Below are 15,235 nucleotides of genomic sequence, written 5' to 3'. Positions count from 1 at the left end.
GACACGATTTCTTCAGTTATCCAAATGGAGATTTAGAAATGGAAAATTATAATAAAACACACAAGTTAAACTCCCTGATAAGCAACACTACTTTCAGTGAGAACACTGCAAGTTCCCTAACCACGTGTCATTTTGTCATGCGATGACGTACAATGCGTGCGCAGGCCAGGGAACTGTTGCTGGAAACACATGGCAGATAGACAGCAAGCTTGGCTAGGTTTTGGTGGTCCATAATTGATTAGAAGCATTTTAATATCTCAGAGTTCTTAGTACCACGGGAATACAACCAATAATGGCGAGCAAAACCGTCCTGCAGTTCAAAACAAAGTAAGTGGGTCAGGACAGTGAAGTGCCTATGATTGTACTAAAGCAGCAGAAAATTAAACATGCTATTCTCACTAAATTAGAAAGAGTGATGGAAAACACCATCCTGACGTTAAATTGTACCCTTTTCTGTTTTAGCTACGCAGTTTCCAGCAAAATTGAGCCATTTTACAAAGGTGGGAAGGTTCAGGTAAGAATCACAATAAAAACGCGGGGTTATATTCATGTACATATGTCTGTTACGTTTACTGAAGCAGAACGAGTAAGTCGCAATCAACAGCTGTAGAAAATGTATCTAAGCATTAGACTTAATTCCAAAATGTTCTTGCCATAATATGGTAATGCCTTTAACATAATTATGCAGGTTTTGATAAGAACTTTAAGAGATATTACCTACCAACCTACCTATACAAATGCAATGTTGTTTTGTTACCTTATGCTTCAGATCAGTAAAGATGGAAAATACATTTTCTGTACCTGTGGTACGAAAGTCAATATCCTGGATATCGCAACAGGACGAGTCTCTCACAGAGTTGAACAGGTAGGGGTGCAGTTCATTTTATATGGATCATTTTATCTAGTTTAAGGGTGATGGCAGATTACTTTATTATTAAAGTTAAATCATTTTTTTTCTAATCGCCTGGTTTTTTTAATCAATTCTGTTGCTATTTATAATATCCTGTAACCCAGAAAGTAATATTTGTATTAGTAAATTACAACCCCCCTTCTCAACTCCCAATAATCACAATGTATTTATTCACAGGATGATCAAGAAGACATTACGTCATTTACGGTCAGCCCAGATGATGAGGTAAAGCTACGAAAGCAATTGAAGCAATAGTTAAATGCAATACTGTATAGAACAAAATATAGATAAAATGATGAAAATATGAATTGTCTAAAAATACAGGGTTACCAGTGGCCTATCCAGTAAGGCACTATCGCATGGTGTTCAGGGTGAGTCAAGTGATCAGGAGTTTGCTGGTTCAGATCCTGGTCATGTCAAGTTTAAGATCTTGGCTGCATTGGCATGTGTGCTCCCATGAACTCAACAGTTATTGACCCCATTGTACATACTGTACTTGGGATGCTTGTTAAAAGCTGTGTCCTTTACCCGCTTCAGATCCTGGTGACGAGTAGCCGTGCTCTGCTGCTGAAGCAGTGGGACTGGAGGGAGAACAAGTGCACTCGCACCTGGAAAGCTATCCACACAGCACCAGTGGCCAGCATGACCTTTGATCCCACCTCTACTCTCTTGGCTACAGGTACTGTGTTTTTTTTTTTGTTTGTGTGTTTTTTTAAATCAAAGACAAGTGCTCAGGGTCTTGTTCTGAAGCAATAGTGAGTATTCTGGAATAAGGCTTAATATACATTGCCCGTTTGTAAGCCCATGTAGAAAATACCTGAACTACAGGTGTTCCTGTAACAGAAAAGAATGTAATGTAGAATGTGTTTTCTGTTCCTCGTAACTTCCTATGCTGTCGATGCAAGTAGTTACAGGGGCGTGCTTATTTGTCAGGGTTAAAAGCGGGCAAATAAACCCTAAACAAACCAAACTGCTTGCTTTTTGATAAAGTGTGCACAGTAAAGGCTACACTGTGCAAGAATATAGTGAATATGTTTGTGTAAAAATGCTTGCAGATTGTCCCACCTTGTAACTGTTGAATTTGCTCTGTGTTTTTAGGAGGCTGTGACAGCACCATCAAGGTCTGGGATGTGGTGAAACAGTACTGCACTCACAACCTCAAGGGATCCTCTGGAGTCGTTCAGTAAGACATTTGTATTCAACGCCTGGAACTTTTGTGTGTTTTTTACTAGCCTATATGGAATAGAGGAATATATGAACATTCAGGCCAGGGTTGTGAATGACCATGTGTAATGCAATCCTTTTCTTTGAAACCTCCCAGTGTTGTGGAATTCCATCCTGATATCTCCCGGCTGCAGCTCTTCTCCTCCTCGATGGATTGTAAGATCCGTATCTGGGACCTGAAGTCCAGCAAGTGTGTGTCTGTCCTGGAGAGCCACTACAGTGCTGTGACCTCGCTGTCGTTCGCTCCTGACGGCAACACGCTTGTCAGGTACTGCTCTTCTGTCTGATTGGCTACAGTCGCATGTGTGTCCACTTTAGAAAAGAAAGAGTGTATTGTCAGCTGTTTGACCTTGTGTTCCAGCCAAAATGAAATGTGTCAATTCTGTCAAGGTCTGGACTCCGAAGAATGATTTATTTTGTTAAATGAAAATAAAAGTTGTTTATTGTGTCTCTTCCACCTACACACATACTGTACACTGGGTCTAGCCTTTGAAATATCACTCGCTTTCTTTGGTAGTATCATTTAACATTTGAATCTATATTTCTAGTTCCGGACGGGATAAAATCTGCATAGTTTGGGATCTGAAAACAAAGACACCTACGAGGACTGTACCTGTTTTTGAGGTAAGGAGAATGTTGTATAGACCATGGTTCGAGCAGTGGAAACACACTTTGTGTATCCGTACCTGCGTTTCATATTAATATCTCCCTACCCCCCCTCCCAGACTGTGGAAGCTGTTGTTCTGCTGCCTAAGCAAGGGGACTTCTCTAAATTGGGAGTGAAGAGTGAAGCGCTCCACTTTATCACTGCCGGCAGCAAGGGTGAGTGCAGTCACTGAACCATTCAGACGCATTGTTTTTGTTTTGCACTGTGGAAGGCAAAAAGAAAAAAATGTTAAGTGTATTTGACTCTCTTCTCAATATCAAGATCTTATATCTTTCATGTCACAATCAGCCATAAGGAGCCCAAATATCTTACTTTCAGCAAGAATCCTAATTGGAGAGTCAAGCCTCCTCTCAATACTCTTGTTTTAATCTAGATAGACCTGCAAGTATAGTAGGTGTTAAGATTTTGTTTGTAGCTTCCACGATGTAAATGTTGTTTTAATATTGTGACTCTGCCCCCTCAGGTGTGCTGCGGGTGTGGGAGGCTAGCTCTGCCCGCTGTGTCTTCACCCAGACTGTGCCTGCCAGGCCCCAGCCAGTGGAGGTGGGAAGAGGGGAGGAGCCAGATGAGCACAGCCTCACCCACTGCTTGCTGCTGCCCGCTACCAATCGGATCGCCACTGTGACCGCCGAGCACAACTTCCTGCTGTCTGACCTGCACACTCTGGTTCTGGAGCAGCAGGTGAGGAACACTGATTGATGCTTCTCTCATAGACATAGTGTCTTCTGCCTTCTCAATCTAGTTTACTAGGTTATTAAATCATTTATAATGGCTGTATGTTTTGATTAAAGGTACAATTGTTTAACAAGGAGTACGAGGGGGGGGGCTTGTTTTTATTATTCCTATTTAGCTTAACGAAGTTGAATGTTGAAAAATTGAATGTAATTGTGGGGTGCTGTGGCTCTATCCTGGTTTAAAGTGTGCAGCTCTGGACAAGAATAAAACGGTAACGCTGTTGTGTGATAACACCTTCCTGATCACCTCCTTACCAGTTTGTGGGCTACAACGATGAGGTTTTGGATGTGAAGTTCCTGGGCCCAGCTGACTCTCATATTGTCGTGGCGACGAACAGCTCTCAGCTGAAGGTCTTTGATCTGGCCACGTCAAACTGTCAGATTCTGCACGGGCATTCCGGTAAGCATTCTTCCAGAGCAGCTGGTAAATGAAACATATAGGAACGTACAAGAAGCATGGTACTTACAGATTTTAGTACAGAAGACTTTTGGGGGCATTTGCCAAAGGTGATTTGATATATGTGCAACCAGGGATCACTAAAGAAATAATCTGGCACTGTCTGAACACTAGGTGGCACAAGTGATCAGTTTTAAATGTATGCGTGGTTTGAGAACTGTCATCTCTTCACAGTTTGCCCATTCACATGTAATGTTAAGACAATCTTTTTTCGAATCATGTTAAAATGGTGGTGGGGGAGCATTTTAATGTAAAAAACATTCTCTCCCAGCAACATAATCTAAATTATCTAAAACAGCACACATGTGATGCTTGAAACCATTTAAATTAATCATTTTATATCAGAACTCCCTCGAAACCTTTGAATTCTTTTGTAATGAGCACTACCACACAAGTTGAAATATCACATTAGAGTGTGCTGTAGAAGATGCATTGCTTGCTTTTGTTCACAGAACTACTCCTTTTATAATTTTCTCTCTGCAGAGACTGTTTTGGCATTGGATGTGTTCAGAACTGGTTCCATGTTTGCAAGCTGTGCAAAGGTAACGTATTAAGACGTGTGCTGAGTCCTGCTCCATAGCTCTGACTCTGAATCTGTTTCACAAGATAAGACGACACTAGTTTAAAAGCAAACCCTCTGTGAAAATATTCTCAGCAAATCTATTAACAAATACACTTTCTTTTCCAAATAAATTGCTTACATAGGATTTTACCTCCTATCCAGGACAAGACCATCCGTGTGTGGCAGATGAATACAGAAACGGGGGTGGTGTGCTGTGTGGCGCAGGGATCTGGTCATGCAAATGCCATTGGAAGTATTTCCTGCTCCAGGTGTGGTCTGTCTCTTGGTACAGCTATATACTCCTAGCTCCCTACATAATACTTATATTATCCCTTAGGGGATGAGTATCCATAGTGACAGGGACAATCTGTATGTCACACTTGCATACAGTATTTTCATATTTCTTGGGAATTGCTCTAATTGGGATGAACCTTATTTGGGTTATCAGAAGTTTATGGTGGCCTATTCTGGCATTCATTTATGTATAGTCTATGGTTTCAAAATAACTTTTCAAGTAAGGAAGGCCAAAGCTATCTCAACTTGGAATAATTGGTAATGTGCCATATTCTATGAGAAAAGGTTCCTTTTATCCAACACTACATTCAATAGGAGTGTATCACACCTGTGCTATGTACGCAGTCTTCAGGCTTCCTTTATGGGTTCCATTGCATTGCGCATACACACATTCATGGAACTGTTCAAATTGACAGCTTTATTCCTTGAGATGCTAATATACAGGGCTCAAGCAGAACCTCTACAACGAGTGCTCTAGTTTAAAAAATAATGTGTTTCCCTGCTTTTGTTCGGTTTTGTTCTTCTCAGGATGAAGCAGAGCTTCGTGGTGAGTGGCAGTCAGGACTGCACGATAAAGGTCTGGGATCTCCCAGAATCCCTGGCAACGAGAGAAGGCGGCCCTGAAGTCTTGCATGCACGTGTCACTGAGAAAGGTCACGACAAGGTAAGACAACAGTTGAACAATTGGTCACATTTTATTATAAAGCTTTTTAAAGTGTTCCATTCTCATCCTTTCTTTCTTTACTTTCTCTCATTCTCCCCAGGACATAAATAGCATTGCAATTTCACCCAATGACAAGCTGCTGGCAACAGGTTCCCAGGACCGGACAGCGAAGCTCTGGTCCTCTACAGACCTCTCCCTTCTGGGGGTGTTCAAGGGGCACAAGCGGGGGATATGGTGCCTGCAGTTCTCTCCCATGGACCAGATCCTAGCCTCTTCCTCTGCCGACGGCACCGTCAAGCTGTGGGGGCTGCAGGACTTCAGCTGCCTCAAGGTAGGCTTTCCTTATTTAACAGTGCAGTATGTTCAGGTCCATTGTAGGTGTAATTTGCACCTGGAATAAAAATGACTGCTTGAATAAGAAATCCTCCAGGAAAAGAAATGCGTTATTAATTTTGAACCAAGAATGCACCCATATTGGAACTAACATAATTACTAATAGACAGACCGTTATTGAGTGTGTCAGAATCGTGATTACAACTTTTGCATTGTTTTATTTGCATTTGTGCAATCATAATTGTAGAATAACAAAACATGTGCAGTAGAGTTTAGCCACAAGGATTAAATCCTTAATGTAATGTATAACCACGACAATGTATGCCACTTTAAAAAATATAGTTTGCCCTAATTTTTTATTTAAATTTTGACTGCCTATAGGCAAAATGTTCCTTATTTCAACCTAGTAATTATAAAAAGGCAGTCTGTGCAGAAGGTTTCTCTGCAAGGTCATCCTTTGTTCGGTGAGAACTGCTGACAATTCCTGTGCATGGGAGAGGATTGTCAGTAAGCATTCTATTTTTTTGTGTTATACAGTTGTGAATTGGTTTTGGGGGTGGGGGGTTGCAGTGTAGAATTATTGCATAGAATGATGGAGGTGTCTTTCTGATGATGATGATGATGATGATGATGATGATGATCTTTTGTTGAAGACTTTTGAAGGTCACGATGCCTCTGTGCTGAAGGTTATTTTTGTGAGCCGTGGAACACAGTTGTTGACAAGGTAACTACTTTTTTTTTAGTAGTACTAAAACTGGAGCTCTCTTGTAAATGTTTCAAAGGTAACATATGTCTGCTAATGGAATATAAAAAAACAATCACATGAAATGGTGTCCAAAGCTCTCTCTCTCTTTCTCTCTCGCTCTGATCAGCGGGTCTGACGGGCTGTTGAAGCTGTGGACAATCAAGACGAACGAGTGTGTGAAGACGGTGGACGCACACGAGGACAAAATCTGGGGGCTCCATGGCAACAAGAAGGATGAGCTGGTGGCTACTGGCTCGGCCGACTCCTGCATCACTCTGTGGAAGGTTAGTGCTGCACTGCAGGAGGACGCTGCTGATTCTGGAAGAGTGGAGCATGGATAGGGCTAGGGTTACCTCCTTATGCCCCCCTTTTTTGTGTGGTTGTTTTGTTTGCACAGCCACAATTTCTACTTTGTATTATATTGTGTACTTTCGAGTAGATCTTAAAGATTTAATTTCTTTTCTTTTACGAAGGATGTCACTGAAATTGAACTTGCTGAGGAACAAGCAAAGCAGGAAGACCAGGTCATGAAGTAAGCATCTGAATACTGCATCTGATGAAAAATAACTTCTGAGACTTGCACTGCCGGCTGACTTTCTGCAAAACTGTATCCTATAGCACTGCTCTAAAATGCTTTTTTTATTTTTTATTTTTTTTAAGCGCACACAACGCTCATAGACAGCCTCTGAGTCCTAGTCTTATGTGCATTGACATTGCTCCAGGTGTTTGAAATGAAAACACAAAGAAGGATATTCTGAATAAAAGTAGTCTGGCTTTTGCACATGCTGGGTGGTGCAGAACTATCACAAAGTATGTTGTTGACATACATTCCTTATCTGCTCTTTGTCTTTCTCAAACAAAGGAGCGCACGGCTAAGAAATGTCTTCAGATGTTGGTGCCAGAACACACGTGTCAAGCTTATAATTTAACCATTTACACATGCAGTGATCTAGATAGATGAACACAATTGTCTTTATATATATATATATATATATATATATATATATATACAGTGCCTTGCGAAAGTATTCGGCCCCCTTGAACTTTGCGACCTTTTGCCACATTTCAGGCTTCAAACATAAAGATATGAAACTGTAATTTTTTGTGAAGAATCAACAACAAGTGGGACACAATCATGAAGTGGAACGAAATTTATTGGATATTTCAAACTTTTTTAACAAATAAAAAACTGAAAAATTGGGCGTGCAAAATTATTCAGCCCCCTTAAGTTAATACTTTGTAGCGCCACCTTTTGCTGCGATTACAGCTGTAAGTCGCTTGGGGTATGTCTCTATCAGTTTTGCACATCGAGAGACTGAAATTTTTGCCCATTCCTCCTTGCAAAACAGCTCGAGCTCAGTGAGGTTGGATGGAGAGCATTTGTGAACAGCAGTTTTCAGTTCTTTCCACAGATTCTCGATTGGATTCAGGTCTGGACTTTGACTTGGCCATTCTAACACCTGGATATGTTTATTTGTGAACCATTCCATTGTAGATTTTGCTTTATGTTTTGGATCATTGTCTTGTTGGAAGACAAATCTCCGTCCCAGTCTCAGGTCTTTTGCAGACTCCATCAGGTTTTCTTCCAGAATGGTCCTGTATTTGGCTCCATCCATCTTCCCATCAATTTTAACCATCTTCCCTGTCCCTGCTGAAGAAAAGCAGGCCCAAACCATGATGCTGCCACCACCATGTTTGACAGTGGGGATGGTGTGTTCAGGGTGATGAGCTGTGTTGCTTTTACGCCAAACATAACGTTTTGCATTGTTGCCAAAAAGTTCGATTTTGGTTTCATCTGACCAGAGCACCTTCTTCCACATGTTTGGTGTGTCTCCCAGGTGGCTTGTGGCAAACTGTAAACGACACTTTTTATGGATATCTTTAAGAAATGGCTTTCTTCTTGCCACTCTTCCATAAAGGCCAGATTTGTGCAGTATACGACTGATTGTTGTCCTATGGACAGAGTCTCCCACCTCAGCTGTAGATCTCTGCAGTTCATCCAGAGTGATCATGGGCCTCTTGGCTGCATCTCTGATCAGTCTTCTCCTTGTATGAGCTGAAAGTTTAGAGGGACGGCCAGGTCTTGGTAGATTTGCAGTGGTCTGATACTCCTTCCATTTCAATATTATCGCTTGCACAGTGCTCCTTGGGATGTTTAAAGCTTGGGAAATCTTTTTGTATCCAAGTCCGGCTTTAAACTTCTCCACAACAGTATCTCGGACCTGCCTGGTGTGTTCCTTGTTCTTCATGATGCTCTCTGCGCTTTAAACGGACCTCTGAGACTATCACAGTGCAGGTGCATTTATACGGAGACTTGATTACACACAGGTGGATTCTATTTATCATCATTAGTCATTTAGGTCAACATTGGATCATTCAGAGATCCTCACTGAACTTCTGGAGAGAGTTTGCTGCACTGAAAGTAAAGGGGCTGAATAATTTTGCACGCCCAATTTTTCAGTTTTTTATTTGTTAAAGTTTGACATATCCAATAAATTTCGTTCCACTTCATGATTGTGTCCCACTTGTTGTTGATTCTTCACAAAAAATTACAGTTTCATATCTTTATGTTTGAAGCCTGAAATGTGGCAAAAGGTCGCAAAGTTCAAGGGGGCCGAATACTTTCGCAAGGCACTGTATATATATGTAAACTCACAGTAATGTGCACATTTATTAGAACACCCCATTGCTTCTGTTTTGATTTGTTGTGCATATAAAAATTAAACCACTAACTGAAAAGTTTGAAAAAAGGCAAATTAGTGGATGTGTAATTTAATTGATGACTTTAATAGGCCACACAAGCAATTAATTTAAAATAGTAAGAGAAAAGGAACACAGCGACAAATGGGACATGCAGGTTTCACATGCAGTTAATGTGTACTTTTTAAAAGTTCACTTACAGCCGTATAAAACGCACAGTACTTTTAAATGCATAATGTTTGTCATTGTTCTGTAATTGAAATTTGATTTTAGTGTTATTGTAACTTCAATAAATACTGACAGCATGCATTTGGCTTCAGGCGCCTGATAACAAGAATTACTGATCAGACTACATTTATGGCTGGTCTCTTGAAATTCGAATTAACAAGAAATTGATTTTTTTTTATTTCAGACAGCAAGAGCTCTCCAACCTCATACACGAAAAAAAGTATGTCAAGGCTATGGGCTTGGCAATCTCCTTAAATCAACCTCACACCGTGCTCATGGTCATCAAAGGTATGCTTTGAACTTGGGTCAGATAGTATCTTCCATTCTGACTGCAACTCTACATGTTAAACAACAAACACTAATGTAAAATACACTCTTAGGAAATATAGCAGACATAGAAATGTACCCTCCAGAGCTCCCTAACTGTGTGGTGTGTCTGTAACGTTCTGTGAACTCTGCTTTCACAAAGCCAAATAAAAAACAATTCCAGTGTAGCACGGACATTATTACAGTAATCCTTTGCATATCTGCCCTAACTGTGTGTCCCCCATGATCAACCTCTTCAGCAACGATAGTCTATTATTGAACAGAGAAGATTAGTTCGGAGATCGTAGATCCTACCAAAGTTTTTGTACACTGTGTTGTATGTGCTCCGTGCGCTGCCATTGCTGGCAGTGTCATGTGAGCTGTTCAATGTGTTGATATGTAAATAAATCCTGTTCGCCTGCGGGGGGCGTATCAACTTCAGCCTCTGTCTCGGTCTCCTGCCTGTCACTCAGCAGCGAATGCACGCACCCACACAGCAGACGGCTACTCTATCACAAGCATTAATATCCTGTATCTTTCTAAACAAGGGATTTAGGGGAGCTCCCTAATAAAAGCTGAATCTCAAAACAATAGTTGTGTGAATGTAGTAATTGTTACAGCTGTGCTTAATGGTATTTAAAACAGGATTCATTCATCCGACCTTTTACATATCCGCCCTTACATATCCCACCGCAGTCAGATATGCGACAGACTACTGTATAGAAACTGAAACGATTGTTTTGCTAAACAGATCACAGACATTATTTTAGTGATTCATTGCCAGATTTGATAATGTCAAAAGAGGCATGCTGCATGAATGCTGATAGTCTTCAGGTAATTATAAAGTGAAGGAATAGGCATAATTAACGTCTAGTGTTTTCTACGGCTTGGCAAGTTTCTATGGGGATAGAAATGAGCCAAGATGCCTTCCATGAATGATGACTTTGTTAGTTGTGGGCAAGAGGTTATTAGATTTAAAAAATGCAAGTCATTCCAAGTAAACAGATTAAATGCATCTTGCCATTCAACCTCATTAAACTTGTCTGTCTACTATTAATCTCATTATGGTTTTAACAAGGTTTTGTCTATTTTTTATTTGTATATTTATTTGTTTGCAGGAATTCTTACAAATGACGATGGTGCAGAGCAGCTTGAAAAAACGATTTTAAAATTACGACGGGATCAAAAAGGTCTGTACACCTTTTTATATCTTATCTGTATCTGTTACTCTGGGTAGTTATGTTTGGTTGTGCTTTTTCCAGACCAGTATTTTAATGTTATACCTAGCAGATGCAGCTCAGATCCCTGCCTCCTCCTGGAGTATTGAATTTCTGACAATCTTTTTGCAATACCTTGAAATGTCAGTTCCTTTTGTTAATAATCTGCAGCATGCCACGGAACACTGTTCAAAGAATAACAGGAAAAAGCAACCGGATACATGGTCTTTTGAGAATAGTTGAAGCACAGGAGTTTTATTGTGTTCTGCTGCTTATGCTACAAAACAGCCTGAACCATCATTGCAAAAAGTCTTGCTCCTTGTTCTACAAAAAAATGGCCATCTATTTTTATTTATGCTTTATTTAAAATTGTATTTAAATACTTCTGTGCTTGTTAAACCCTCATCAGTGCTGAATCAGTGGGCTAAGCCAAGGTTTAGTATGTGCACTGGTTTGGGTGCAGCAGGGAGACAGGTGTGTGAGAAGGGAAAATGGAGAATGGCCATGTAGTCCCCAATGTTTCTGGGTTGCAGAGTCAGTGATGCGGTTCTGTGGGGTGTGGAACACCAACGCCAGGAACTGCCAGGAGGCCCAGGCGGTGGTGCAGGTCCTGCTGCAGCACGAGAGCCCTGAGGAGCTGTTGCAGTACAGTGGGGTCAGGGCAGCACTGGAGGGGCTCATTCCATACACCGGTGAGCAATCGGGCTGTTAGTCATGTCAACCACTCGACAATCAGCAACAGAACTATAACCCTAAGAATTATACAAGTCATACAAATAGGGGTATGCGTGAGAGCCCTGTCAAACATCCCTATAAAACCACTTTGAAGATCTGTGTAGTTTTAAGTGCTGCTGTAAAAGGTTATACAACGATTAGAAAGTTGATACATATAAGGAACCTGGGTCTGATTTACTTTATTGTTTTTTATTGTCTGAGACGTTTGTTCAGCCTCGCCCATTAGGGATGGAAAGTGTTAATAGTGTGGTCTGCACGATTTCTATGTTAACAATACCATAACTTCAGACACTCGATCATAGATTCTGGGTTAAAAGTAATTGCGTTTGAGTCATGGTGGTTACTGAGCTGCTGATATTGGTTAGAAGCCACAAGAAGCACTGAATTGGCCTTTGTGGTCCCGTAGGTTAGGGAGAAAAATCGACCCAGGATAGTTCACTTCATCAAGCAGAATAAAGTTTACTCTAATGCATCAGTGACTTTGTATCTACTTTGTAATTTTAACTCTTTATTTACCATCTGCAGAGCGGCACTTCCAAAGGATCAGCAGGCTGCTTCAAGCCTCAATGTTTGTAGATTACATGTGGGAGAACATGAGGCTGACTGGCAATGCCAGGTGAGCTCAAGAGAATACATTTTCAGATGAATAACAATACACTAAACACGCCAGGCATTTGTTTGCATAATGCGATAGCTATGTACACGATAGACACTTGAGTATACTTTATGCAATTAAAAACAAATTCCTGTAATCTTCAAAACTATCGGCATGTGTATATATAATCTGTGTGCATGGGAGACTGGGCATGCAGGATTGATTTAAAGGAAATGCATAATGCCTCATGAAGGAAGTAAACCATTTTCAAAAAGTAACCGTGACTCATTGCACATTGAATAGAGACCTACCCTGTTGTCTTGTTCATAAATTGCAGTCAAATGCTTGACATTCCTAGAACTGTTTTTGTTTCTTTATTGTGTAAATACAAATGCATCTCTTCTCATCTGTTCCTGGAAATGTGTATTTTCAGCTGCGGGGAAAACCAGGATGAAGAAATGGAGTCCTCTTCTCTGGGTGGACCGGCACCATTGTTCACGATCGATCCAAATCCTAGCAAGGGCCTGGATTCAGAGGGTGGGGACTCTGCAAGACTTGAGGAGGCTGAGAGACGGGGGCGAGGGGAGGTAGAGGAGGAGGAAGAGAGCTCACAACAGGAAGACGGAGAGAGTGATGATGATGTAAGCGCTGCCAACAAAGGTGTGAAGAGCAGGAAGATGGCGTTGCCAGAGGAAGGTAAAGAGAACATCGAGCCAGAGTCCAGCAGCGAAGGGGATTCGGATGGTGAAGAACAGATGGAAGGGATGGAGAACGAGGAACAGCAACTTCTTAGAAGAGAAACGGAAGCAAGACTGGTGACGATGACCGCTGGGAACCAAGCAGAAACGCAATCGGTAACCCCCCGCACCAGGTCAATGAGACTGAGAAGGTGATGGACCAAGAAAAGGACCGACTGACTGGAGACCCTGGGATTTAAATCCCAGCTCTGTCCTTGACTCGGTGGGTAGTCGGTTTGAGCTCCTTGTCATTCATTGCAACTAGAGCAAACAAAATGTAAGAAACTGGCTAATAGCAGCGCATCTTTTGAGATGCAGTGTCACGAGGCAGGAGGTCCATTGAAATGAAATGACTGAATATTGTAAAGGTTTTATTTTTACAGCAGGAGCAGGCAATCTGGGGGGGAAAAAAATAACATACACTTGCACACTGAGTCATCTATGCATCTATAATTATTGTATGACCAATACACTTTTAATAAAAACACTTTTGGAACTAATTTGAACTAATAAAAACCTTTTGCTCCTCTCTCAACTAATGTGTGTAATATGTAGCTTTTGTTTGCCCTAAGGTTTTGGTTTCTACCAATAGGCCCCTCCGTGGAGTGACGTCCTTGGTCCTGTCTCCTGAGGTAATAAATAGTCACTACACGGAGACGTCAGTCTCTTGCATTGAACCCGCGAATGCGAGTGATGTGACCTCGCAAGGTTGGCAGTCATCTCTTTCAGGGAACCGGGGTTACATTCGTAACCTATTGTTCCCTTTAAATTCGAAGATGACCGCCAAAACAATACTTTTGGGAAAGTATATCAAAGTCGTTGCGAGGGAGAATGAGCAGACAGCACATGAGGGACACCTTCGTACCGCTCTAGTGTTGGTGGTGTGAGTGTGCAACCTTAAGGACCCTGGTGCCTATTGAAGGCATAGAGGAATCTACGATATTAAGTCGGCAGAACCTGGTAAATGTATGCGTTGTAGCCCAGCTAGCCGCAGTACGTATATCAGTCAATGAGGCACCTCTGAAGAGGGCCCCTGACATAGCCACACCTCTAGTAGAATGCGCAGCCACCCTCCCAGCTGGCGATAGGCGGGCATTACTATACGCAGTCGACACCTTGTCCACAATCCAATGGGACAGTCGCTGCTAAGAGAGGGCTTGACCTCGGGTCTCTTCACCATGACAGACGAAGAGCTGTTCAGACTGACGCAGCGCTCTTGTTCTGTCCACATAGCATCTCAATGCCTGAACCTGGCAGAGGGAATTTAATCTCCTATCTGTCTCTTCCACAAAGGGTGGGGGATGGAAAGCCTCTAGTTCCACTGACTGATTCAAGTGAAATGCTGTAATCACCTTAGGGAGGAAAGCAGGGTTCGTGCACAACGACACTATTACCGTTGTCCCAAACATGCATACAGGAACTGTGCACAGACAGTCATAATTTTTGGCACAACACCAATTGTACTGTGGACCCTAGATGAAACAGGGCCAGACAGTTGCGAATGGCAGCTACTCTGTCGTCCAACAGGTAGGCTTGCATCGTAAGGGAATCCAGTCGGAGACCCAAGTAGACCGTACTCTGCACCGGTATTAATTGGCTTTTCGCGTCGTTGAGGGTGAGACCCAGCCTCAACAGATGCTCCATCACAATCCTTGTGTGGGCCACTGCCCCCTCCTGGGACTGGAAACATATCAACCAGTCGTCCAGCCACAAGGGAGCTAGGTTGGCGCCCATTCACTTTGAGAATGTGCGGAGGGCTAAGGAGAGGCTGAGATCTATAATAAGGCAATGTCCCTCGTCTGATCTGCGTTCCTCGCTCTCTTTCTACCCCTCAAGGGGGATCTAGAGCAGTTACGGCAGGAAAGGGCTGAAGCCTGTGCACAAGGTATACAGTGTGCCGGGCTTGAAGGCTGGACGCAAGGGTGCCTGTGAACTGTGCTATTCTGTTTTGCAAGGTTTTCCCTTTGGATCTGGCACAAATAGTGCAGGACAAGGCAGCATAGGTGTGATCTATGCCCAGGCACTTGACACACAGGCTGTGTTTGTCTTGCGGGGGCAGATTCCGCCTGCAGGACGTGAACGGGTGAAAATTTGGCATGGCTTGTACCAAGGGCGTCAATGCACCGA

General features: G+C 42.2%; 1 protein-coding gene across 1 annotated transcript; it reads left to right on the top strand.

Annotated features, from left to right (window-relative positions):
* The first annotated feature begins 84 nt into the window (after positions 1–84).
* On the top strand, positions 85–13,647 carry tbl3 (transducin beta like 3). Its single transcript, XM_034051975.3, has 23 exons — positions 85–327; positions 463–514; positions 770–865; positions 1,088–1,135; positions 1,448–1,589; positions 2,009–2,093; positions 2,232–2,402; positions 2,683–2,758; positions 2,860–2,956; positions 3,265–3,482; positions 3,794–3,935; positions 4,476–4,534; positions 4,717–4,823; positions 5,377–5,512; positions 5,613–5,843; positions 6,499–6,569; positions 6,718–6,874; positions 7,064–7,122; positions 9,703–9,806; positions 10,943–11,014; positions 11,575–11,733; positions 12,302–12,392; positions 12,805–13,647. Exons 1-23 carry the CDS (start codon positions 293–295, stop codon positions 13,262–13,264), a joined length of 2,868 nt encoding a protein of 955 aa, XP_033907866.3. The 5' UTR covers positions 85–292; the 3' UTR covers positions 13,265–13,647.
* The last annotated feature ends 1,588 nt before the right edge of the window (positions 13,648–15,235 follow it).

This window comes from Acipenser ruthenus, chromosome 22 (assembly GCF_902713425.1).
Source record: "Acipenser ruthenus chromosome 22, fAciRut3.2 maternal haplotype, whole genome shotgun sequence".
NCBI lineage: Eukaryota > Metazoa > Chordata > Actinopteri > Acipenseriformes > Acipenseridae > Acipenser > Acipenser ruthenus.
Note: the sequence above shows the minus strand (reverse complement) of the source record. Positions and strands in the feature narration are given on the sequence as shown.